The 26222-nt window shown below is 49.7% G+C and overlaps 1 protein-coding gene across 1 annotated transcript in view; it reads left to right on the top strand.

The window, feature by feature from the left end:
* The first annotated feature begins 639 nt into the window (after window positions 1-639).
* Window positions 640-26222, top strand: part of LOC132378136 (uncharacterized) — a 56296-nt gene continuing 30713 nt past the window's right edge. Inside the window, exons 1-10 of the mRNA XM_059944873.1 lie at window positions 640-780; window positions 1495-1569; window positions 3456-3605; window positions 5477-5579; window positions 10055-10181; window positions 15280-15479; window positions 18818-18918; window positions 22438-22545; window positions 24561-24668; window positions 25930-26044. Coding sequence (XP_059800856.1) covers window positions 640-780; window positions 1495-1569; window positions 3456-3605; window positions 5477-5579; window positions 10055-10181; window positions 15280-15479; window positions 18818-18918; window positions 22438-22545; window positions 24561-24668; window positions 25930-26044 — 1228 coding nt within the window. The remainder of the gene's footprint in view (window positions 781-1494; window positions 1570-3455; window positions 3606-5476; window positions 5580-10054; window positions 10182-15279; window positions 15480-18817; window positions 18919-22437; window positions 22546-24560; window positions 24669-25929; window positions 26045-26222) is intronic.

Raw genomic sequence — 26222 nt, 5'->3', positions numbered from 1 at the left:
AGGATGCTGTCTGGATTAGAGGGCATATCTCATGAGGAAAGGTTGAGTGAGCTGGGGATTTCCTCCCTGGAGCAAAGGAGGATGAGAGGTGACTTGATAGACGTGTATAATGTGATAAAAGGCTTAGATAGAATGGACAGACGGTCACTTGTTCCCAGGGCAGAAATGATTAATAGGAGAGGGATATAATTTTAAGGTGTTTGGAGGAATGTATAGCGAGGATGTCAGGTGTAGGTTTTGTCACAGAGAGTGGTGGGCGCAGTGAAGCGCTCTGTCGGGTTGGTGGGAGGGGGCAGATACAAGACAATCTTAGACACATGGACGAAAGAAAAATGGAGGGGCATGCAGGAGGGAAGGGTAGCTTGACCTTAGAGTAGGTTGAAAGGTTAGCACAACATTTGAGCTGAAGGGCTGCACTGTAGTGGCCTGTATTCTGTGTTCTGTGCCACCGTGTCCGACCCGTCTCTGCGGCCCCTCAGAGGACTGAAAGTATTTTAGAGAGTTTAGCTAGAAATAAGCTTTTTAAATTTTCAAATTGTAAATAGTTTATGAACCCTGATTATTGTCTTCTCATGAATAAACTATTAAACAGGAATGTGTTTTCTTTGCCTTGAACTGACCAGATCGGTTGTGGAGGACATGCGATTGTCCCCGTTTGACGGGAAGGTACCGGCCAGTGGCTGCCGCTGCATCGGGACCCTCTCCTCCCCCGTCCACTACGCGACCAGCGAGGGGACGGCGTGTGCTGATTCCGACGAGTTCTTGCTGCTGGGGCTGGAGGTGAGGGCAAAGTGGGGCGAAAGGGAATTTGTCAGCCTCGCCGTCCTCTTACACAGGTAGGGGAGACCGGCAGGGGCGGCAGCCCTGCTCCCCAAGGCAGCGCACACAAAAGTTTTGATGGCACGAGGCATCCAGTGCCCCTCAACCCTTGAAACGGCAGTGAAGAATCCTGTATCTGTGTGCGGCAGTGTGGATGGACAGAGATCGAGGGCCGGGCCTTCATTGTTGCCCCAAAAACCAGCGGCATAACGGGCAGTAAGTAAGCGTAATGAAAGCCTTCACCGCCAACTGAAGCAATGAATCCGGGACGCCCAGTAACGAAACACTGGGGTTCAACTCTCACCGCGGTCTGTAAGGAGTTCATACCTTCTCTCCATGACAATGTGCGTTTCCTCCGGGTGCTCCGGGTTCTAGTACCCACAATACAAGGATGCACCGGTTATGGGCGCCGGAAGGGGAGATTTACTCCTTACAGACAGCGGCAGGACGAGAACCCCGTTCGCTGGTGCTGTAAAGAGTTATGTAGACCACTGCAAACGAAAGCCTTTCTTCAGCTGGGGAGACCTTCGGCAGAATGCCTGTCGCGGTTAATAACTGCTGCCTCTGTTCGTTTCCAGTTACTGGGGAGTCTGCACTGCAGCGGATGAAGGGTGCCTCGGGAGGGAGGGAGGGTCAGCTGCGGCTCGCCTCACAGAGACTCTGTTCCTTCGGCAGGATGGCCGGATGCTCTTCGTGGACGCTGATTCAGACAAGGTGCTGTACCACGTAGTGCAGGCGCACAAAGGGCCGGTGAGTTAGCGGGACAGAGAACCGGCTGATATTAACTCTTGCGGCGTTGCCCGAAACGTTGGCTGCCCGACTGCTCAGTCCATTGCCTGACCGCTCACCTCCGTTTACTGCCATTGGCTGCTTGATATGTCCATCTGCCAAAGCCCCACCTCTCTGCTTCCCCATTGGTCCTCTGATTGTTGGCTACTTGCTTGGTCCGTCGTTGGGTTTTGTATTCACAGGAAGTGAATATCACACACAAGGTGCTGGAGGAGCTCAGCAGGTCAGGCAGCACTGATAGAGGGGAATAAACAGTTGACGGCTTGGGCTTAGCACAACATTTTACAGTACAGGCGACGCGGGTTCAGTTCTCGGTACTTTAATTGGTCCTGTGATTAGGTTGGGATTACACCGGGGGATTAATGGAAGGGCCTGTTCCACGCCGTATCGCAACAAATCAATCAATCAATAAATAAATCCGACCTGGATAGCAGCCAGAATATGAGGTTGGGGAAAGGGGGAGGACAAGCTGGTAGGTGAAATTTGAGACCAGCTGAGGAAGAAGGTGGGGAGGGGGAGAGGAATGAAGTGACAAGCTGGAGCGGGGTAGGGGAGACCAGTGAGAAGGGAGGGTGTGTGGGTGGGGAAGGAGGGGATGAAGTAAAAAGCTGGGAGTGGGTGGGTGCACAAGGTCAAGGAGCGGGAGGACAGCAGGTCTGTAGAGTTCCTCCGGCATTTTGTGTGCGTTGCTCTGGATTTCCAGCATCTGCAGAATCTCGGCTGTCTGTGAGCTGCCGCTCCGCAGGAGAGTCTCTGTCAGGGATGTCTACCCTGAAGAAGTTCCAGTTCTCTCTCTGATGGGAGTCTGTGCTATTCGCCAACTCTCCCACCATGTGCTGCCGAAGATTGTTTCCAGGCTCTGTCGGCGCTGGAATGCGTGGTGACACTTACCCCCAGCATATTGTTGTTAAAACAAATGACGCATTTCACTAGTTCAAATTCGGATTCAGATTTGTTTACATCAAAACATGCAGTGAAGTGTTGTTTGTGTTGGGGTGTTTCACTGTGGTTCGGAATGCTGTTGTTGTTTGCACGGTTTGTTTTCCCTTCTCTTCCTCTGTGCGTTTTGAGGGTTGGTCTTTATTTTTTTAATTGGGTTCTTTCGGGTAATTTGCTTTGTGTCCGTCTGTAAGCAAACAAATCTCAAGGTTGTATAATTTGTACATCTTTGATAATGTATTTTGAGTGTCCGGTACAGAGCAAGAGTCTCGGGCACCCTTGCGAAATGTGCTCAAGACTCTTGCTCAGGACTGTATTTGTCAACGTGGAGCGGAGAGCAAGTCTGTAAATCTGGCGGGAGCAGGGGATGTTGGCAATGGGAGGGTGGAGCACTGCGAGTGGGGTGTGGGGCAGGAGGCAAAGAAGGAGTGCCAGGTTGGGAGTTGGCACAGGTGCAGACACACCCAGTCCTGAGACTCCAGGCGAGGTCATTTGATTCCAAACAATTGGGTTTATTGATCAATATCTCTGAAGTTTCCCGCTCCCTCCCCTCTCCCTGCCCCCTTTCCCAACCGCGATTTCCCTCTCCCTGCCCCTGTTCCCACTTTCAGTCCACAATAGAGACCCAGATCAGAATCGGGTTTATCATCACTCACATATGCCATGAAATTTCTTTTTGTGGCAACATTACAGCGCAATACATAAAATTACTACAGGACTGTGCAAAAGTCTTCGGCAGCCTGCCATTCCCAACATCTTTAGGCTCATATTTATGTGCTCCAGATTTTTGCACGGGACTGTACATGTGATTGATAAATCCGAATCTAAACCTGACATGATGGGCTGAATGGCCTGTTTCTGTGCTGTGTGAGCCTATCACTGATGTACTTGTAAATGATGTGTTTCAGCTCAGCCTCATAAAGCAGAGTGAGGAGCGTCGGTTAATATGCGTGGGCCAGGAGGCGGCCGGCAAGTGTCTGAAGATCTGGAGTCTGCCCAAACTCGATCTGCTCCAGGAAGTGCTGATCCCTCAAAGCACCGCCAGCCTCTCCATAATAGTTACGTGAACGTGTGTACGGGGAGATTCCAGGGGGCTGTGACCCTGCTCTTCGCCTGGCGGTCTGCGGAGGACTGGGCACAGTGGTTGGTTGGGCTTGGTGTGCAGATTCAATGGGCTGGACGAGGGGGCACGTTGTTCTGTGTCCTGGCAGAGAGTGTGTTACTGTGGTCATTGTCAGGGAACACGGTACTGGATCAGCCGACTCGCACCTTTCTCTGAGCTTGTACCGTGTGTGTGTGTGTGTGTGTGTGTGTGTGCAGCTCGGATTGTTCCCAGGTGAAACGGCTTCGGAATCAGAATACGGTTAATTATCCCAGACATTTGCTTTTCTGGAGCAGTTCAGTGCAAAGACAATACTTTGCCAGAAATGACAAAGCAAATAATTAGCAATGAAGTCCATGGATGGTTCAGGTTCACTTTCTTTTCCCCGATGGTGTGAACGGGAAGAGGGCAGGTCCCAGAAATCTGATTCTGATTTCATGCATGCTAGAGTAACATGCAGAGCCGTCACAGACACAGAGTGTCACTGATGCCCAGTGTCACAGGCTCCCGGGGTCTGCCGGGCACCTGGCATCACAGACACCCAGCGTGAGTGATACCCAGCGTCCCGGGCACCCGGCGTCACTGACACCCAGCGTCCCGGGCACCTGGCATCACAGACACCCAGCGTGAGTGATACCCAGCGTCCCGGGCACCTGGCATCACAGACACCCAGCGTGAGTGATACCCAGCGTCCCGGGCACCTGGCATCACAGACACCCAGCATGAGTGATACCCAGCGTCCCGGGCACCCGACATCACAAGAAAAGCCTCAATGAAGCTAAAGTTAAATCCTGCACAATTTTACCAGCCTGGGTACTGACGTATGATTTGAACTAGACCCTGGATGTTTAACCCAGTTGACTACCATAAGACCATAAGATACAGGAACGCAGTGAGGCCGCTCAGCCCATCCAGTCTGCCCTGCCATTCCATTATAACTGATATATTATCCCTCTCACCCCCACTCTACTCCCGTCTTCCTGTCACCTTTGCACCTTTACTAATCGAGAATCTATCGGCCTCCACCTTAAACGTACCCGATGACCTGGCCTTCACAGCCATCTGTGACAATGAATTCCAGAGATTCCCCTCCCTCTGGCTAAAGAAATTCCTCCTCATCTCTGTTTGAAATGGACGTCCCTCTATTCTGAGGCTGTGCCCCCACTATAGGAAACATCCTCTCCACATCCACTCTATCTGTGTCCTCTGGTCCTAGACTCCCCCACTATAGGAAACATCCTCTCCACATCCACTCTATCTGTGTCCTCTGGTCCATGACTCCCCCACTATAGGAAACATCCTCTCCACATCCACTCTATCTGTGTCCTCTGGTCCTGGACTCCCCCACTATAGGAAACATCCTCTCCACATCCACTCTATCTGTGTCCTCTGGTCCTAGACTCCCCCACTATAGGAAACATCCTCTCCACATCCACTCTATCTGTGTCCTCTGGTCCTAGACACCCCCACTATAGGAAACATCCTCTCCACATCCACTCTATCTGTGTCCTCTGGTCCGAGACTCCCCCACTGTAGGAAACATCCTCTCCACATCCACTCTATCTGTGTCCTCTGGTCCTAGACTCCCCCACTATAGGAAACATCCTCTCCACATTCACTCTATCAAGGCCTTTCAGTATTTGATAGGTGTATCTCCCTCATTCTCCTGAACAGTGAGTCCAGTCCCAGAGCCCCTTGTATATTAACCCCTCCTTTGCTGGAATAATTCTTGTGAACCTCCTCTGGATCCTCTGAGCAAGTGAATAGATGGGTCACAGAGGCAGAGCAGACACCCAGAAGCTCCTGAACAACTCGCTTCACTTTCAGGGCAGCCACTTGTGTCTGGGGATGGACTCGGGGTCGATCATCTTCCACAACGTTGAGGCTGCGGAATCCAGGTTGCTGCCACCTTTTGTCACCAGATTACCAGGTGGGACTTTTGACTCGCTAAGTAGTGCAGCCCTGTGCAGAGGAACATCCAGGTCTATGGGGACCCGTCCTACTGATTAGAGAGTTCCCTGGTGTATGAGGACCCGTCCTATTGATTAGAGAGTTCCCTGGTGTATGGGGACCCGTCCTACTGATTAGAGAGTTCCCTGCTGTATGGGGACCTGTCCTACTGATCGGAGAGATCCCTGGTGTATGGGGACCCGTCCTATTGATTAGAGAGTTCCCTGGTGTATGGGGACCAGTCCTATTGATTAGAGAGTTCCCTGGTGTATGGGGACCCGTCCTACTGATTAGAGAGTTCCCTGCTGTATGGGGACCCATCCTACTGATTAGAGAGTTCGCTGGTGTATGGGGACCAGTCCTACTGATTAGAGAGTTCCCTGGTGTACGGGGACCCGTCCTACTGATTAGACTGTTGCCTGGTGTATGGGGACCCGTCCTACTGATTAGACTGTTGCCTGGTGTATGGGGACCCGTCCTACTGATTAGACTGTTGCCTGGTGTATGGGGACCCACCCTACTGATCGCAGAGTTCCCTGGTGTATGGGGACCCATCCTACTGATTAGAGAGTTCCCTGGTGTATGGGGACACGTCCTACTGATCGGAGAGTTCCCTGGTGTATGGGGACCCATCCTACTGATTAGTTCCCTGGTGTATGGGGACCCGTCCTACTGATAGGAGAGTTCCCTGGTGTATGGGGACCCGTCCTACTGATCGGAGAGTTCCCTGGTGTATGGGGACCCGTCCTACTGATCGGAGTGTTCCCTGGTGTCTGGGGACCCGTCCTACTGATTAGAGAGTTCCCTGGTGTATGGGGACCAGTCCTACTGATTAGAGAGTTCCCTGGTGTATGGGGACCCGTCCTACTGATTAGAGTGTTCCCTGGTGTATGGGGACCTGTCCTACTGATTAGAGAGTTCGCTGGTGTATGGGGACACGTCCTACTGATTAGAGAGTTCCCTGGTGTATGGGGACCCATCCTACTGATTAGAGAGTTCCCTGGTGTATGGGGACCCGTCCTACTGATCGGAGAGTTCCCTGGTGTATGGGGACCCATCCTACTGATTGGAGAGTTCCCTGGTGTATGGGGACACGTCCTATTGATTAAAGAGTTCCCTGGTGTATGGGGACCCATCCTACTGATCGGAGAGTTCCCTGGTGTATGGGGACCCACCCTACTGATCGCAGAGTTCCCTGGTGTATGGGGACCCATCCTACTGATTAGAGAGTTCCCTGGTGTATGGGGACACGTCCTACTGATTAAAGAGTTCCCTGGTGTATGGGGACCCATCCTACTGATCGGAGAGTTCCCTGGTGTATGGGGACCCATCCTACTGATTATTTCCCTGGTGTATGGGGACCCGTCCTACTGATAGGAGAGTTCCCTGGTGTCTGGGGACCCATCCTACTGATCGGAGAGTTCCCTGGTGTATGGGGACCTGTCCTACTGATTAGAGAGGTCGCTGGTGTATGGGGACATGCCCTACTGATTAGAGAGTTCCCTGGTGTATGGGGACCCATCCTACTGATTGGAGAGTTCCCTGGTGTATGGGGACACGTCCTACTGATTAGAGAGTTCCCTGGTGTATGGGGACACGTCCTACTGATAGGAGAGTTCCCTGGTGTATGGGGACACGTCCTACTGATTAGAGAGTTCGCTGGTGTATGGGGACCAGTCCTACTGATTAGAGAGTTCCCTGGTGTACGGGGACCCGTCCTACTGATTAGACTGTTGCCTGGTGTATGGGGACCAGTCCTACTGATTAGAGAGTTCCCTGGTGTACGGGGACCCGTCCTACTGATTAGACTGTTGCCTGGTGTATGGGGACCCGTCCTACTGATTAGACTGTTGCCTGGTGTAAGGGGACCCGTCCTACTGATTAGACTGTTGCCTGGTGTAAGGGGACCCGTCCTACTGATTAGACTGTTGCCTGGTGTATGGGGACCCACCCTACTGATCGCAGAGTTCCCTGGTGTATGGGGACCCGTCCTATTGATTAGAGAGTTCCCTGGTGTATGGGGACCCATCCTACTGATCGGAGAGTTCCCTGGTGTATGGGGACCCATCCTACTGATTAGTTCCCTGGTGTATGGGGACCCGTCCTACTGATAGGAGAGTTCCCTGGTGTCTGGGGACCCATCCTACTGATCGGAGAGTTCCCTGGTGTATGGGGACCTGTCCTACTGATTAGAGAGTTCGCTGGTGTATGGGGACATGCCCTACTGATTAGAGAGTTCCCTGGTGTATGGGGACCCATCCTACTGATTGGAGAGTTCCCTGGTGTATGGGGACACGTCCTACTGATTAGAGAGTTCCCTGGTGTATGGGGACACGTCCTACTGATTAGAGAGTTCCCTGGTGTATGGGGACACGTCCTACTGATAGGAGAGTTCCCTGGTGTATGGGGACACGTCCTACTGATTAGAGAGTTCGCTGGTGTATGGGGACCAGTCCTACTGATTAGAGAGTTCCCTGGTGTACGGGGACCCGTCCTACTGATTAGACTGTTGCCTGGTGTATGGGGACCCGTCCTACTGATTAGACTGTTGCCTGGTGTAAGGGGACCCGTCCTACTGATTAGACTGTTGCCTGGTGTATGGGGACCCACCCTACTGATCGCAGAGTTCCCTGGTGTATGGGGACCCATCCTACTGATTAGAGAGTTCCCTGGTGTATGGGGACACGTCCTACTGATTAAAGAGTTCCCTGGTGTATGGGGACCCATCCTACTGATCGGAGAGTTCCCTGGTGTATGGGGACCCGTCCTACTGATCGGAGTGTTCCCTGGTGTCTGGGGACCCGTCCTACTGATTAGAGGGTTCCCTGGTGTATGGGGACCAGTCCTACTGATTAGAGAGTTCCCTGGTGTATGGGGACCCGTCCTACTGATTAGAGTGTTCCCTGGTGTATGGGGACCTGTCCTACTGATTAGAGAGTTCGCTGGTGTATGGGGACACGTCCTACTGATTAGAGAGTTCCCTGGTGTATGGGGACCCATCCTACTGATTAGAGAGTTCCCTGGTGTATGGGGACCCGTCCTACTGATCGGAGAGTTCCCTGGTGTATGGGGACCCATCCTACTGATTGGAGAGTTCCCTGGTGTATGGGGACACGTCCTATTGATTAAAGTTCCCTGGTGTATGGGGACCCATCCTACTGATCGGAGAGTTCCCTGGTGTATGGGGACCCACCCTACTGATCGCAGAGTTCCCTGGTGTATGGGGACCCATCCTACTGATTAGAGAGTTCCCTGGTGTATGGGGACACGTCCTACTGATTAAAGAGTTCCCTGGTGTATGGGGACCCATCCTACTGATCGGAGAGTTCCCTGGTGTATGGGGACCCATCCTACTGATTATTTCCCTGGTGTATGGGGACCCGTCCTACTGATAGGAGAGTTCCCTGGTGTCTGGGGACCCATCCTACTGATCGGAGAGTTCCCTGGTGTATGGGGACCTGTCCTACTGATTAGAGAGTTCGCTGGTGTATGGGGACATGCCCTACTGATTAGAGAGTTCCCTGGTGTATGGGGACCCATCCTACTGATTGGAGAGTTCCCTGGTGTATGGGGACACGTCCTACTGATTAGAGAGTTCCCTGGTGTATGGGGACACGTCCTACTGATTAGAGAGTTCCCTGGTGTATGGGGACACGTCCTACTGATAGGAGAGTTCCCTGGTGTATGGGGACACGTCCTACTGATTAGAGAGTTCCCTGGTGTATGGAAATCTGTCCCATCGACTGATGAACTCCCAGGTGTATGGAGACCTGTCCTTCTGATCAGAGAGCTTCCTCGTGTATGGATTCCCGTTCCATCGATCGGAGAATTCCCAGATGAATGGAGACCCATCCGGTGGATTGGTGAGCTCCCATTTATCCTTGACTTTGGATGACAGAGAAGATTTTGATGTAGCCTGACAGTTCCAGTGCTGGTTGAATTGAGCTTCCTGGTCTTAACCTCTTCTGGCTGTCAGTTCCACACCTCTGTCAGGCACAGTCAATTATTTTCTCCATAATTAATCGTTCCAGCAGCTCCACCAGTCTCCACCCCAGTCTGCACCCCAGCTACATCCAGACAGAGACAATAGCAGAGTGAGAGACAGAGAGAGGCAGGGACAGAGAGAGAAGTTAAGATAGAGTGAATGAGCAACAGACAGACTGGCAGAGACAGAGACGGAGATACAGAGAAAATGACGGAAAGAGTGAGACTGAGAAAGACAAACAAGGAGGGAGAAAGCGAGTGAGTGACAGAGACAGTCAGGTAGTAAAACAAAAAGAGTAGAGGGAGGGAGGGGGGAAGGGGGGGACAGAGAAAAAGGCAGAGATAGAGATAGAGAGAGGGAAAGGGGTAGAGTGAGAGGGTCTGAGATGCCAGATCACAGCACACTCTTCCGGTCAGACCAGTCTCCACCTATATCCAGCTGAACTTCACCTGCTTTCTTCTCTTTCCAAGGTGAAAACCCCTTGCTCTCCTTTGATTCAGAGAAGGTCTGTGAGTTGGACGAGAGTCAGGGGATCCATCTGATGGGCAAGGTGTTTACTGACAGTTGCCCCAAGCAGAATATCTTCCTGAGTTGTAGGTGAGTCTAACCACATGTGGTGATGCTGGTGGCTACTCTAAGCCATCCCTTCAGACCCGGCTTTCGGCAGATACTTCCCAAAATACTGCAGGTTTTGAACAAACTATAGTGGTTAGGGGAGGAGACCAGAAGCTTGGTCAGAGGGGGAGGTTTTTAAGGAGTAGATAAAACATATGGGGTAAGTCCAGAGGATGGTGCAAAGGTTCTTATCTTGGAGTTTGGGATCAGGATCAAGATGTGGATGCTCTAAAAGAAACATATCCATACATTACACTCCCCTTTTTAAATTAATGCAACGTAACATTGTAAACGTACAAAACATTCAATTTCCCTGCCATAAACCCGTATTCCAAATAAACATGCTTTCACAATAACACTCCACAACTAACTTCACGATCTAATGGTTCAGTCTTTCGGGTGGCGCTCTGTTTCTTTCAGGAGGGCACCTCTGGACCTGTGGGGTGGCATCAGATTTGGTGGGTGTCTTGTCTAAGACAACATTCTCGGTTTCTGGTGTCACTTTGCTGTCAGTGACATGACCATCACTGAGAGGCAAGTCCAGTGACTGTAGTGTGTCCGTCTTGTTGGATGCAATCGACTTGGGTGTTCTTTGGTTGAGTATCCAGTATCTGGTCCACATGACATCTCCGTGTCTGATCTCCACCATCCACTGTCTACATCAGTGGTCCCACGGGTGTCCACTTGTCTTCTCGGTAATCATGTGATTGCACTTTCTGTCCAATCTTGAAGCCCCTTCCTACTTCACAACAACTGGTTGAACTGTTAATTCTGCACTTCCCCTGTAGATCTGGTTTCAGCAGGTCTGTGTGAGATCTCAGATTCCTGTTCATGAACAGCTTTGCAGGTGTTTGATTTGTCATTGCTTGAACAGAGTTCTGATACACAAAAAGGAAGTTGTCCGCCTTGTGCTGTAGAGAAATGCCCTCCTGGTCCATCGCTTTGATGGACGACTTGAAGGTTTGGATAAACCTTTCAGCTAGCCCATTCATTGCTGGGTGGTGAGGAGCTGACTGGAAATGTCTGATGCCATTTATCATCATGAACAGTCGAAGTTCTTCTGACTGTACTGTGGTTCGTTGTCACTCACAGTTTGCTCTGGCGAGCCGTTTCTGGCAAAGCTTGTCCTCAGAGTGGAGGCAGTCTTTGCTGAGGTGGTTGACTTCATTGGTATAAACTCTGGCCATTTCGAATGAGAACCCACAGCAATCAGGAACATGGAGTTCATGAATATGTCAGCAAAGTCAATATTTACACTTCGCCAAGGTGACGACGGCCACTCCCATGGGTGTAATGATGCCTGTGGGGTGCACTTTGAACTTTGTGGCATTCCAAACGGCTTTTGGTCAAGTGTTACTCTGATTTTGTACTTCCGGCCACCTCACGTAGCTCCTCATTTTGACTGTACCCAGGTGTCCTTCATGCAGATTTACTAACACTCTGGTGCCCAGTTTACAGGGAACCACAACACAAGATCCACACATCAGCATTCTTTGACATACTGACAGTTGGTCTCGTCTCACTGAGAAATCTGGAAGTGTAGGTCATCCTGGCGTGGTAGTTTCATAGACTTTTGACTATGTCGGGTCTTCCCTTGTTTCCCTTTGTATTTCGGAATTTGTTACTGCCAACTGGTCCCAGTATGAAGAATTTTCTTCAGTTGCCAGTAGTGGAAGGTGTGCCAAGCCATCAGTATTGCTGTGTTGCTTGGTACCCTTGAACTCTATGTCATAAGAGTGGGCTACTGGGAACAGTGCCAAATGTTGTAACCAGGTAGCAGTCATCAGTGGAATTCCCCTCCTGGGATTGAAAGTGGACACAAAGAGCAGGTAATCTGTCACTGGCATAAACTTTTGTCCATAGAGATAGTGGTGGAACTTCGTTATTCCCCATACTAGACTAAGGGCCTCTCGGTTGATCTGTGCGTTGTTGTGTTCTGCACTCATCAGTGATCTTGAAGCAAATGCAATCGGACATTTAGATCCACCTTTCATAATATGTGGCAAAACGGCTCCAATGCCATAAGGGAATGCATTGCATTCCAGTCTGATCTGCAGGGATGGGTTATAATGGATGAACAGTCATTGGATGTTATTAGTCTCTTTGTTTCCTTGAGTGCTTTTTCACATCTTTCTGACCATTTCCACTTTGCTCCTGTGTGTTACGGTGTTTTCAATGGATGCAGCATTGCAGCAATGTTTGGGAGAAACCAGTGGTAGTAGTTTAAAAGACCCAAGTATGACCAGAGTTGTGGCACATTTTCCAGTTTGGGTGCCTGTAGCACTGCTTCAGTCTTCTCTTGTGACTTGTGTAAGCCATGCTTGTCGATAACAAATCCACAATATGAGATTTCATTCTCAAAAATCTCACACACCTCTCTTTGTGCACAGACCACACTCACTCAGCCTGGTAAGCACTTTACCAGATTTTGGAGGTGCTCTTCATCACTTTGCCAGTCCCAATGATATCTTCAAGGTAACATTGAGTTCCTGGGATACCCTGAAGCACTTGGTCCATTGCTCTTTGACAAACTGCTGGAGCTGATTCGACGCCAAAGACGAGATGATTATACTAGAACGATCCCTTGTGAGTGTTGATTTTGAGGAACTTCCTGCTTGACTTCTCAACCTTTATTTGCAGGTAAGCTTGTGACAAGTCAATCTTTGAAAACCTCTCCCCGCCTGCCATAGATGCAAAAATGTCTTCTATCTGTGGCTGGGGATACTGCACATGACGCAGCCCCGGGTTGATGCTCACCTTGAAATCCCCACGTACACAAATGCCTCCAGCCTTCCCTTTCTTGATCATCAGGACGATGGGCATGGCCCAGTCACTCCACTCAACCTTGGAGAGAATTGCAGACGCCTCCAAGCTCTGCAGTTCAGCATCCACTTTAAGACATAGTACGTAAGGCACTTGACGAGCTTTATGGAATCTTGGTGTTGCTGTTTCATCCAGTTCAATGCTGGCCTTTATGCCTTTGAGTTTACCAATCCCCTTCTCAATCACCTCCTCACTAGCATTAGCAGCTGTGCCAGTCTCTGGTCAGTGCTACCATTTGGGCTGCAGTTTCCTGTTGATGTCACACTAAGAGCTTTGATGAGTGCCAGTCTAGTTGGATTTTTCTTAATAATTCACGTCCAAAAAGTGCTGGCCATCCACTTTTCAATTCATTGTGCTTGGCCTCCATTTACTTTCAGATTGCCTTTGGGAGACACTTTTTTACCTGTGTAAGTCTTTAGCATCCCTGAGGTCTTCTCCAATGGTATCTTGGGGTCTGTTGTCAACCTCGGAATTATGGACAAAGCTGCTCTATTTTCAGTTTTACACTGGACACATCTATTGTAATCCAAATCATCTATTGTTATCTAGTTATGCAGTTCTAGGCATGACAGTTCACCTTTGTCAGACTCTATGTTGTCTGATTCTGTTTTACATTTGGTAACTTTATGCATTTGCTTAATTTTGTGTTTGACTTTCCACTTGATTGTGCTTTTGTCTACCTTGCACACTCTCTCTGTGTGACCTTGTCTGTGACACTTTCTGCAAACTTTATCTTTGAACCAACAGTCACTTGCATCACGGGAGGATTTGTCACATCAATAACATCTTTGTCTTTTTGCAATATTCAGGGATATTTTGTGCATTTCACATTCTAGACACCTGTCCTGTAGTTCTTTGCTGTTTAGTCTCTAACAAGATTGCAATGGTCAATGCCCATTCTAAGGTTAGGTCTCCTTTGGATAATTGCCTCGTTTGAGTGCTCTGGCTTTGCAGGCCACATACAAGCCTGACTCTTAATGCATCAGATAGTCCATCTCTAAAGTCACAGTACTGGGAAAGTTTGTGCATTTCTGCGATGTATTCAGAAATGCTTTCACCTCTTAACTGGTTCCTTTTGTAAAATCTAAATCTCTCAGTTATTGCCATCGGTTTAGGGCTCAAGTGATTTTGTAAAATTGTAACAATTTTGTCGAAAGTCTTGCTTGCTGGCTTTGCAGGGTTACTAAGTAGCGTAAGAGACTGTTATGTAGTCGGGCCCATTAAGGCACTTTCTTATGCTCCTCCACATTGTTCAAGTTGCAATACATTTGAACCCTCTCAATATACAACTCCCAGCCTTCATTCGCAGTATCAAATTCATCAACTTTTCCAAACGAAGCCATCACCACATTATTTTCACTTTAAATTTAGCCCGTCTCACTATTATTCACAGGTCCTTTGGATTTCTCGTGCTATTTAACTCTTGTTGCTTTGTCCCATAACTGTCAGTGCAGTTGGTGCTATTCTCTGACATTTAGGTTCATACTTGTCGCCAATTTGTTGTCTGTGCACAACTACATTTTGTTTCAATAAAAGCACACAAGCGGAAGATGGCTGTAACTGGTGTATCGGGAGGGAGAGAGGGAGAGATTGCTCTGAAATAGATCCATACATTACAGTGTTCATGGGTTCAATGTTCATTTAGAAATCTGATGGCAGAAGGGAAGAAGCTGTTCCTGAATCGCTGAGTGTGTGTCTTCAGGCTCCTGTACCTCCTCCCTGATGGTGGCAATGAGTTTTGACCAACTTAGGGATCACAAATATGCTTGATAGGTATGACAGCTGATCCACATGTTGCCTGATAAGAGTCTCTTAAATATTTTCGCTAATGTGTTTGCCTCTACCACCATCCCTGGCAGAGTGCTCCATGTACCCACCGCTCTGTGTATTAAAAAAAAACTACCTCTGACGTCAACCTGTACTTCTCTCTAATTACCTTAAAATTATGCCCTCTTGTATTAGCCATTTCAGTCCTCAGGAAAAGTTTCTGGCCATCCACTCGATATTTGCATCTTATCATATTATTCCCCTCTATCACTCTAAAGAGAAAGTCCCTAGTTTACTCAACCTTTTACAGCTGGTCAAACATTTCTACATTAATTTTCAGATATAAAGTTACGAATATTGAGTAGCGATCCAAGTCTGATGTTAGCAATGCTCGCTGCTTGTTGAACTGATGAGTGTTGGTGGGGGGAACAGACTCCAGTGCTTTTGCTGTTGCTGTGTTAACCCGGGCTGTCCCCGGTTGATGTTGCAGTGGAGAGGAGGTGCTGAAGATCTGGGATGTTCAAGGGTATCTGCTGACTGAGGTTGTCCTGGATCACACGCTTACCTACGCCATCTTCCTGAACAACCAGGCCGATATACTGATGGGCTTCAAGAACCACCTCTTCCTCATCCCTCACCAGAAGATGCTTCCTGACCTCACAGAGACCACATCCGTCATTTCATCTAAAGGTGTGTAGCATCTCGTCAACAGACCGGAGGGTGTAGCCATACTGTAGGAAGGCTTGATTGATGAACTGTGGTGTAGAGAAAGGGGTGGGGGAGATGAGACCTGGAACTGGCTACAGAAAAAGATTCAGATTCAGAGTTATTTATCATGTGTACGTTGAAATATACGTTGAAGTGTGATGCACCATCAATAACTCACTTTGAGACGTAAGGTGAGATATCGGCTTTTATTGACTGGAAGAAGGAACAAACAGTGAGTGACCACCATACTACATCCTGGAGACTGAGAGGCCGGGCTCAGGCCTCGATCGCCTTTATACAGGGGCCTGTGGGAGGAGCCACAGGAGCAGTCAGTGGGGAGAGTGTCCAGACAGGCACATAGTTCACCACAAATTGTGTCATGTGTGTTAACAACTAACATATCCTAAGGATGTGCTGGGGGCAGCCCGCAAGTGTCGCCACACATTCCAGCACCCGTATAGCATGTCCACAATGTTCAGCAGAACAAAAAACACGAATGGTAAAACTACAACGTAACTGGCCTTCGTGACTCCTCCTCTCAGGGACATCCAACCACAGCATCCCAGGATGTCCTTCATCACTCGCACATTCAGAGCAATGCAGATAGTGGTGGCTGGGGTGAAGGGTTGATATGGGTTCATTCGTGCCATGTTGTAGGATGTGGGTGATCATGGTCTTTCCATGACAATGATTGCTCTTGGGAAATCCTTCTACAGAAGTGGTTTGCCAATGTCTTCTTCTGGGCAGTGTCTTTACAAGATGGGTGACCCCAGCCATTATCAATACCCTTCAGAGATTGTCTGCAGGACTTGTGATCTGCACCGGCTGCTCATATGACCATCCACCACCTGCTTCCATGGTTTCACGTGACCCTGATCGGGGACTGAGCACCCAAGGGTGACCTGCAGGTGAGCGGAGGGAAGAAGCACCTCACACCTCCATTGGTAGAGAGATGTATCTCCATCCCTCCAAACTTCTAGTGTGGGTGCACGAGTCCAAAAGACGTGGTTCATAGAGCTCTGCAGTGTGGAAACAGATCCTTTGGCTCAGCTCATCTGTGCCTAACTAAGCTGGTCCCATTTGCCTGTGTTTGGCTCATATCACTTTAAAGCTCTCCGTGTAGCACACACTCTCAAATCCAGGCAGCTTTCCTGGTGAACCTCTGCTGCCAAGTCTCCACATTTCCAGGTAGAGCCCTTCCCTGCTGTCACAGGAAAGCAGCATCTGTCACCCAGACCCACCATCCAGGTCAGGATCTCTCCTCGCTGCTGCCATTGGGCAGGAGGTACAGGAGCTTCAGTCCCACACCACCAGGTTCAGGAACAGTTATTGCCCCTCGCCCATCAGGCTCCTGAAGCACAGTGGGTAACTGCACTCACCACAATTCCACAACCTACAGATGCACTTTCAAAGTTCAAAGTTTATTATCAAGCTACATATACAACAGCATATTCAGTCTGAGATTTATTTTCTTGTGGGCATTCACAGTAAGTCAAAGAAACATAATGGAATCAATGAAAGACTACTCCCAACAAGATGGACAAACAACCAGTGTGCAAAAGACAACAAACTGTGCAAATACAAATGGAAAAGAATGAAATAATAATGAATAAATAAGCAATAAATATCGAGAATCTGAGACAAAGAGTCCTTGAAAGTGAGTCCATAGCTTGTGGTAACAGTTCAGCGAAGGGGTGAGTGAAGTTATTATCTCTGGTTCAGGAGTCTGATGGTTGAGGGGTAGTGATTGTTCCTGAACCTGGTTGTGGGAGTCCTGAGACTCCTGTCCCTCCTTCCCGATGGCAGCAGCAAGAAGAGAGCATGGCCAGGATGGTGGGGTTCTCGATGATGGACGCTGCTTTCCAATGACAATGCTCCATGCAGGTGATCTCATTGGTGGGGAGGGATTTACCCGTGATGGACTGGACTGTGTCCACTACTCTTAGTAGGATTTTTTGTTCATGGGCATTGGTGTTTCTCAAGGACTCTTTATAGCTCACATTCTTGTTATCTATCTATTTATTTTATTTGTATTTGTACGGCTTGTCTTTTTCTCATTGGTTGGTTGTCAGTCTCTGTGTGTAGTTTTTCATGATTCTATTGTATTTCTTTGTTCTACAGTGAATGCCTGCAAAAAATGAATCTCTGGGTGAATATGGTGACATATACTGCACATACTTTGACATTATAATTTCCTTGAAATTTGAGGGACTTTGACAAAGGCCTCACTACTGTCCACATCAATAATGTTGATCACCCAATCATCATGGTTACCACTGGAGATGCCATGGGCTTCGGCACGTCTGAGGATTACTGTCACTGGAAGGCTGCATTCACCTGTCCATGTTCCATCTGGGCTAACTTTCTTGGTCTTATTCAACTGTCTGTGAAGGTTGTTCCACAAGGTTCCCTCTTCTCCTCACCCCAGGGATGACATTCTGTCTGATTTTCCAGCTGGATTTATTAGTGGTGAGCTTCTGCTGTAGGTTTCTCGATTTGAACCTCACCCTACCTCCCACCTCAGCAAGTGTCCTTCTATCCATTAGGGAGAGTCTCTGCTGTAAGAGACGAGATGGGGTGCACAGGAATCTCAACGGAGAATTTTGAAGTGTTGAGTGAAGCAGGAAGGACCAGGAGGAAGTAAATATTCCTCTCAGACGCAGATTCCTGGTGTTGGATCTGGTCTGGAGGACAGTACGTCAGCACAACGCTTTATAGTGCCAGCAATCATTGAAGGGGTTCACTTCCAGCTGCTGCCTGTAAGGTGTTTGTATTTTCTCCCTGTGTCCATGTGGGTTTCCTCTGGGTGCTCCAGTTTCCTCCCACAGTCCAGAGACATACCAGTTGGTAGGATAAATCGCCATCGTAAACTGTCCCGTGATTAGATGAGGGTTAAGTAGGGGTTGCTGGGCAGTGTGGCTCGAAGGACAACAAATAAGTAAATGAATTCCCACTGCTGTCCGTAGGGGTTTGCACGTTCTCCCCGTGACCATGCTGGTTTCCTCTGGGCGCTCTGGCTTCCTCCCACAGTCCAAAGGCGTAAGGGTTAGGAATGCTGTGTTGGTGCTGGAAGTGTGGTGACACTTGTGGGCTGTCCCCCGCGGCACTTCTTCAGACTGTGTTGGTCTTTAGTGCAGATGACACATTTCCTGATACGATTCCATGCGCATATGACAAATGAAGCTAATTTTTACACAAGCAGATGCTGGAAAATACAGAATATCACATCAAAATGCTGGAGCTCGTCTTTATCTTTGGAGTATGGATAAAGTCAGAGAGGCTCCAGTGACCACTGACCTGTTCCCTACCTGTTCCTTCAGCTCCAGAATCAGATATTTACGAGGACCCAAACATTAAATATGACGACGTGCAGGTTGATCAACAGGAGACAGAGGTTCAGTTGGACATGGATTCCTATCTGGTACGTTGCAATGCCCCGAGACTTTATAGTTTATCCATCAGCCTCTAAAACCACGGATACTAAGACTGTTCATTCTCAGTTCTGTGGCAAGCTGGGAATATGTTTCACAAATTAATGCCAGCCCACAGAAAAGAGTCCATCATTGTGGCAGGAGTCGCACAAAGGACGGAGAGTTTACTTACATAAATGACACTGAGGGAGGGACGAGGCGGGTCTCGCCTCAGATCATCTGCTTGAAGTGTGCGATGAAGCGATATGCAGTCGTTAACACACGATACCCCTCCACTGGGGAGTGTGTGATGGGACGGTGTGGAGGGAGCTTCACTCTGTGTCTGACCCCGGGAGTGTGTGATGGGACGGTGTAGATGAAGATTCACTCTGTCTGACCCCGGGAGGGTGTGATGGGACAGTGTGGAGGGAGATTCGCTTTGTGTCTGACCTCGGGAGAGTGTGATGGGATGGTGTGGAGGGAGATTCTCTTTGTGTCTGACCTCGGGAGAGTGTGATGGGATGGTGTGGAGGGAGATTCTCTCTGTGTCTGACCCCGGGAGTGTGTGATGGACGGTGTGGAGGGAGATTCACTCTGTGTCTGACCCCGGGAGTGTGTGATGGGACGGTGTGGAGGGAGATTCACTCTGTGTCTGACCCCGGGAGTGTGTGATGGGAAAGTGTGGAGGGAGTTTCGCTCTGTGTCTGACCCCGGGAGTGTGTGATGGGATGGTGTGGAGGGAGATTCACTCTGTGTCTGACCCCGGGAGTGTGTGATGGGAAGGTGTGGAGGGAGTTTCGCTCTGTGTCTGACCCCGGGAGTGTGTGATGGGACAGTGTGGAGGGAGCTTCACTCTGTGACTGACCCCGGGAGTGTGTGATGGGATGGTGTGGAGGGAGATTCACTCTGTGTCTGGCCCCGGGAGTGTGTGATGGGACCGTGTGGAGGGAGTTTCGCTCTGTGTCTGACCCCGGGAGTGTGTGATGGGACGGTGTGGAGGGAGTATGTGATGGGAAGGTGTGGAGGGAGTTTCGCTCTGTGTCTGACCCCGGGAGTGTGTGATGGGACGGTGTGGAGGGAGTATGTGATGGGAAGGTGTGGAGGGAGTTTCGCTCTGTGTCTGATCCCGGGATTGTGAGATGGGACAGTGTGGAGGGAGATTCACTCTGTGTCTGACCCCGGGAGTGTGTGATGGGACCGTGTGGAGGGAGATTCACTCTGTGTCTGACCCCGGGAATGTGTGATGGGACGGTGTGGAGGGAGTTTCACTCTGTGTCTGACCCCGGGAGTGTGTGATGGGACGGTGTGGAGGGAGATTCACTCTGTGTCTGACCCCGGGAGTGTGTGATTTGATGGTGTGGAGGGAGTTTCGCTCTGTGTCTGATCCCGGGATTGTGTGATGGGACGGTGTGGAGGGAGTTTCGCTCTGTGTCTGATCCCGGGATTGTGTGATGGGACGGTGTGGAGGGAGTTTCACTCTGTGTCTGACCCCGGGAGTGTGTGATGGGACGGTGTGGAGGGAGTTTCACTCTGTGTCTGACCCCGGGAGTGTGTGACGGGACAGTGTGGAGGGAGCTTCACTCTGTGACTGACCCCGGGAGTGTGTGATGGGACAGTGTGGAGGGAATTTCACTCTGTGCCTGACCCCAGGAGTGTGTGATGGGATGGTGTGGAGGGAGATTCACTCTGTGTCTGACCCCAGGAGTGTGTGATGGGATGGTGTGGAGGGAGATTCACTCTGTGTCTGACCTGTGGAGGTTCCCCTTATAAATTTCACCTTTCTCCCCTGACAGAGGACGGAGAGTTTACTTACATAAATGACACTGAGGGAGGGACGAGGCGGGTCTCGCCTCAGAACATCTGCTTGAAGTGTGCGATGAAGCGATATGCAGTTGCTAACACACGATACCCCTCCACTGGGGAGTGTGATGGTACAGTGTGGAGGGAGCTTCGCTCTGTGTCTGACTCCGGGAGTGTGTGATGGGACAGTGTGGAGGGAGATTCTCTCTCTGTCTGACCCCGGGAGTGTGTGATGGGACGGTGTGGAGGGAGTTTCACTCTGTGTCTGACCCTGGGAGTGTATGATGGGACGGTGTGGAGGGAGTTTCACTCTGTGTCTGACCCCGGGAGTGTATGATGGGACGGTGTGGAGGGAGATTCACTCAATGTCTGACCCCGGGAGTGTGTGATGGGACAGTGTGGAAGGAGATTCACTCTGTGTCTGACCCCGGGAGTTTGTGATGGGACGGTGTGGAGGGAGCTTCGCTCTGTGTCTGACCCCGGGAGTGTGTGATGGGACAGTGTGGAAGGAGATTCACTCTGTGTCTGACCCCAGGAGTGTGTGATGGGACGGTGTAGAGGAAGATTCACTCTGTCTGACCCCGGGAGTGTGTGATGGGATGGTGTGGAGGGAGATTGACTCTGTGTCTGACCCCGGAGTATGTGATGGGACAGTGTGGAGGGAGTTGCACTCTCTGTTTGACCCCGGGCGTGTGTGATGGGACAGTGTGGAGGGAGTTTCACTCTGTGTCTGACCTGTGGAGGTTCCCCTTATAAATTTCACCTTTCACCCCTGACATGGAGTTCTAATCTCATCCAACTCCAGTGGAAAAAGTGTGTTTGAGTTTATCGTACCTGTACCCTTCATAATGTTGTATACCTCTGATAAATCTCCCATTGATCCCTGACGCTCCAGGGAATAAAGTCTAAACCGATTCAACCTTTCTCTACAAGGCTGAATAGGTCATGCTTTCAAGTTCAAGTCTGTTGTCATCTGACTGTACACATATACAACAAACAAAACAATGTTGCTCTGGACCATGATTCACCCACAAAACATGTATTATGCACAGTACATAAACTGAAATATTAGCATAAATCGAATGTAATTCCAAATGCATGTTGTGTGCAGCACAGGCAAACAGCTCCCTGTCCTAGTGACAAGACCTCGGTGATGGCAGAGTGTTCGTTAGTCTCACCCCTGGGGATGAAGCTGTTACCCTGTCTGGCAGTCCTGGCCCTGATGCCCCTGTACCTCCTTCCTGATGGTAGTACTAACAGCCCATTATGCCGCTCCGCTGGTGTTTTGGGCAGCAATGAAGGTCCTGACAGTAGCGGGTCAAAGATATTATGGGATGGGTAGCAGGGATCCTCAGCAAGGGTTCATCTACACTGCTCCTGGCAAATGTCAAAAATAGAGGGGGGTGGGGACCCCTGGTGACCTCCTTGGCGGATTTTACTGCCTCGCAGCCTCCGTACCGCACAACGATGCGGCCAGAGGACAGTCGATGGCGCCGCTGTAGAAACTGATTAGATTGGGGGTGGGGAACGTTGCATGTCTCCATCTCCTGAGAAGCTGCAGACACTGCTGTGCCTTCCTGCACAACGAGGAGCTGTCATGGGTTCGGGCCAGACCATCCGTTTTGCCCTCACTGCAGAATGTTATTGGACGGTTAAGGTGTACGCTACTCAACCTCGGAGAGAGAAGCGGTTGGTGACTTGCTGACCCGTGGCCTGGCTTGATCTTTCAGGCACCCTTCCAGGATAGAGCGCCGCTGCTGGCTGTGAGGAAGGCCAGCACCGTCTCAGAGATCTACTCAAGTACAGAAGAGGAAAGATCTACAAGTAAAGAGCATTCTGTAAGTCTGACCTGTGACACAGATCTCAGCTGCAGAGGATTTGCCTCAGGCACAGAACAAACTTCACAAAACAAACAAACTGTGTGACCAGAATCCATATTACCGTCCGTGCCTCAGTAATGAACCGAGGGAGGGTCACACTGTGGGAGGGGTGGTGCTGAAGGAGGGTCACACTGTGGGAGGGGTGGTACCGAGGGAAGGTCACACTGTGGGGGGTGGTGGTACTGCGGGAGGGTCACACTGCGGGAGGGTGGTACCGAGGGAGGGTCATTATGGGAGGGGTGGTACTGAGGGAGAGTTATACTGTGGGAGGGTGGTACTGAGGGAGATTCACTCTGTGTCTGACCACGGGCGTGTGTGATGGGACAGTGTGGAGGGAGATTCACTCTGTGTCTGACCCTGGGAGTGTGTGATGGGACGGTGTGGAGGGAGCTTCACTCTGTGTCTGAACCCGGGAGTGTGTGATGGGATGGTGTGGAGGGAGATTCACTCTGTGTCTGACCCCGGGAGTGTGTGATGGGACGGTGTGGAGGGAGCTTCACTCTGTGTCTGACCCCGGGAGTGTGTGATGGGACAGTGTGGAGGGAGCTTCGCTCTGTGTCTGACCCCGGGAGTGTGTGATGGGACAGTGTGGAGGGAGTTTCACTCTGTGTCTGACCCCGGGAGTGTGTGATGGGATGGTGTGGAGGGAGTTTCACTCTGTGTCTGACCCTGGGAGTGTGTGATGGGATAGTGTGGAGGGAGTTTCACTCTGTGTCTGACCCTGGGAGTGTGTGATGGGATAGTGTGGAGGGAGTTTCACTCTGTGTCTGACCCCGGGAGTGTGTGATGGGATGGTGTGGAGGGAGTTTCACTCTGTGTCTGACCCTGGGAGTGTGTGATGGGATAGTGTGGAGGGAGTTTCACTCTGTGTCTGACCCTGGGAGTGTGTGATGGGATAGTGTGGAGGGAGTTTCACTCTGTTTGACCCCGGGCGTGTGTGATGGGACAGTGTGGAGGGAGTTCCACTCTGTGTCTGACCTGTGGAGGTTCCCCTTATAAATTTCACCTTTCACCCCTGACATGGAGTTCTAATCTCATCCAACTCCAGTGGAAAAAGTGTGTTTGAGTTTATCGTACCTGTACCCTTCATAATGTTGTATACCTCTGATAAATCTCCCATTGATCCCTGACGCTCCAGGGAATAAATTCTAAACCGATTCAACCTTTCTCTACAAGGCTGAATAGGTCATGCTTTCAAGTTCAAGTCTGTTGTCATCTGACTGTACACATATACAACAAACAAAACAATGTTGCTCTGGACCATGATTCACCCACAAAACATGTATTATGCACAGTACATAAACTGAAATATTAGCATAAATCGAATGTAATTCCAAATGCATGTTGTGTGCAGCACAGGCAAACAGCTCCCTGTCCTAGTGACAAGACCTCGGTGATGGCAGAGTGTTCGTTAGTCTCACCCCTGGGGATGAAGCTGTTACCCTGTCTGGCAGTCCTGGCCCTGATGCCCCTGTACCTCCTTCCTGATGGTAGTACTAACAGCCCATTATGCCGCTCCGCTGGTGTTTTGGGCAGCAATGAAGGTCCTGACAGTAGCGGGTCAAAGATATTATGGGATGGGTAGCAGGGATCCTCAGCAAGGGTTCATCTACACTGCTCCTGGCAAATCTCAAAAATAGAGGGGGGTGGGGACCCCTGGTGACCTCCTTGGCGGATTTTACTGCCTCGCAGCCTCCGTACCGCACAACGATGCGGCCAGAGGACAGTCGATGGCGCCGCTGTAGAAACTGATTAGATTGGGGGTGGGGAACGTTGCATGTCTCCATCTCCTGAGAAGCTGCAGACACTGCTGTGCCTTCCTGCACAACGAGGAGCTGTCATGGGTTCGGGCCAGACCATCCGTTTTGCCCTCACTGCAGAATGTTATTGGACGGTTAAGGTGTACGCTACTCAACCTCGGAGAGAGAAGCGGTTGGTGACTTGCTGACCCGTGGCCTGGCTTGATCTTTCAGGCACCCTTCCAGGATAGAGCGCTGCTGCTGGCTGTGAGGAAGGCCAGCACCGTCTCAGAGATCTACTCAAGTACAGAAGAGGAAAGATCTACAAGTAAAGAGCATTCTGTAAGTCTGACCTGTGACACAGATCTCAGCTGCAGAGGATTTGCCTCAGGCACAGAACAAACTTCACAAAACAAACAAACTGTGTGACCAGAATCCATATTACCGTCCGTGCCTCAGTAATGAACCGAGGGAGGGTCACACTGTGGGAGGGGTGGTGCTGAAGGAGGGTCACACTGACGGATATACCTTCCTAATCTCCCTGTCTACCTGTGTAACCACTTTCCTGGAGCAGTGGATTTGGACTCATCTGCGTATCCACACTATTAAGGGTTAATTATAGTGTACACTTACACCTGAATTCTCAAAATATTTTAAAGATGTGCTTTATTATTGTATTCAGTGCTGGTCACCTCACTACAGGAAGGATATGGATACTATAGAAAGGATGCAGAGGAGATTTACAAGGATGTTGCTTGGATTGGGGAGTATGCCTTATGAGAATAGGTTGAGTGAACTTGGCCTTTTCTCCTTGGAGTGACGGAGGATGAGAGGTGACCTGATAGAGGTGTATAAGGTGATGAGGGGCATTGATCATGTGGATAGTCAGAGGCTTTTTCCCAGGGCTGAAATGGCTAACAGGAAAAGGCATAGTTTTGGAAGTAGGTACAAGGGAGATGTTGGACGTGAGTTTTTCACACAGAGAGTGTGGGTGTGTGGAATACATTGCAGATGAAAGTGATAGAGGCTAATACAATAGGGTCTTTTTAAGAGACTCCCAAATAGGTACACAGAGCTTAAAAAATAGACTATGCACTAGGGAAATTCTAAGCAGTTTCTAGAGTAGGTTAAAGCATCCAGTGAAATGTGTCATTTGTGTTAACAATCAACAGTCTGAGGATGTGCTGGGGCATCCTGTAAGTGTCACCACGCTTCTGGTGCACACATAGCACGTCCAGGTCTTACGGACCCTAACCCATGTATCTTTGGAAACCCGGATACCCGTCAACCATCAGCTCTTGAACTGGTGTGAATAACTTCACACTCACCACAATTTGCAGGTGTGTCTTCTTTTGTTGGTTGTTTATCAGTCTTTATTAGTTATCATTTTTTATAAATTCCATTGTAGTTATTTTTGTCGGAATGTCTGCAAGACAATTCTCAGGGTAGTATATGGTGACAGACATAGCATGTATGTTGGCAATAAATTTACTTTGAACTTGGATACCCATGTGGTTATTGGGTGAAACTGCAAACTCCTTACTGACAAGAGGCAAAATTAACAGCATGAACTCTACTAAAGGTTAACCTCGTTGCATTTCAGATCACAAGCGATAATCAGACAGTCAGCTTGACCCCAGAAGATTCCCCTGTCAGTTCACTGCAGACTGTGGATCAAGAGAGCCCGGACGTCCTGCAGACAAAGGTGGATGAGAAAGGTAAACATGATGGTCAGGAGAGCTGGGTTCACAGTCTCACAGAGTTACCCCATCATGGACTGGTGTAGAGGCACATCTGCCTGCTCCGGACATCACACTTGTAATGTTCCAGCATGTGGAGTGTGTGATGGGACGGTGTGGAGGGAGATTCACTCTGTGTCTGACCCCGGGAGTGTGT

Source organism: Hypanus sabinus, chromosome 19, assembly GCF_030144855.1.
Source record: "Hypanus sabinus isolate sHypSab1 chromosome 19, sHypSab1.hap1, whole genome shotgun sequence".
NCBI lineage: Eukaryota > Metazoa > Chordata > Chondrichthyes > Myliobatiformes > Dasyatidae > Hypanus > Hypanus sabinus.
This window is presented reverse-complemented; position numbering and strand designations above follow the sequence as displayed.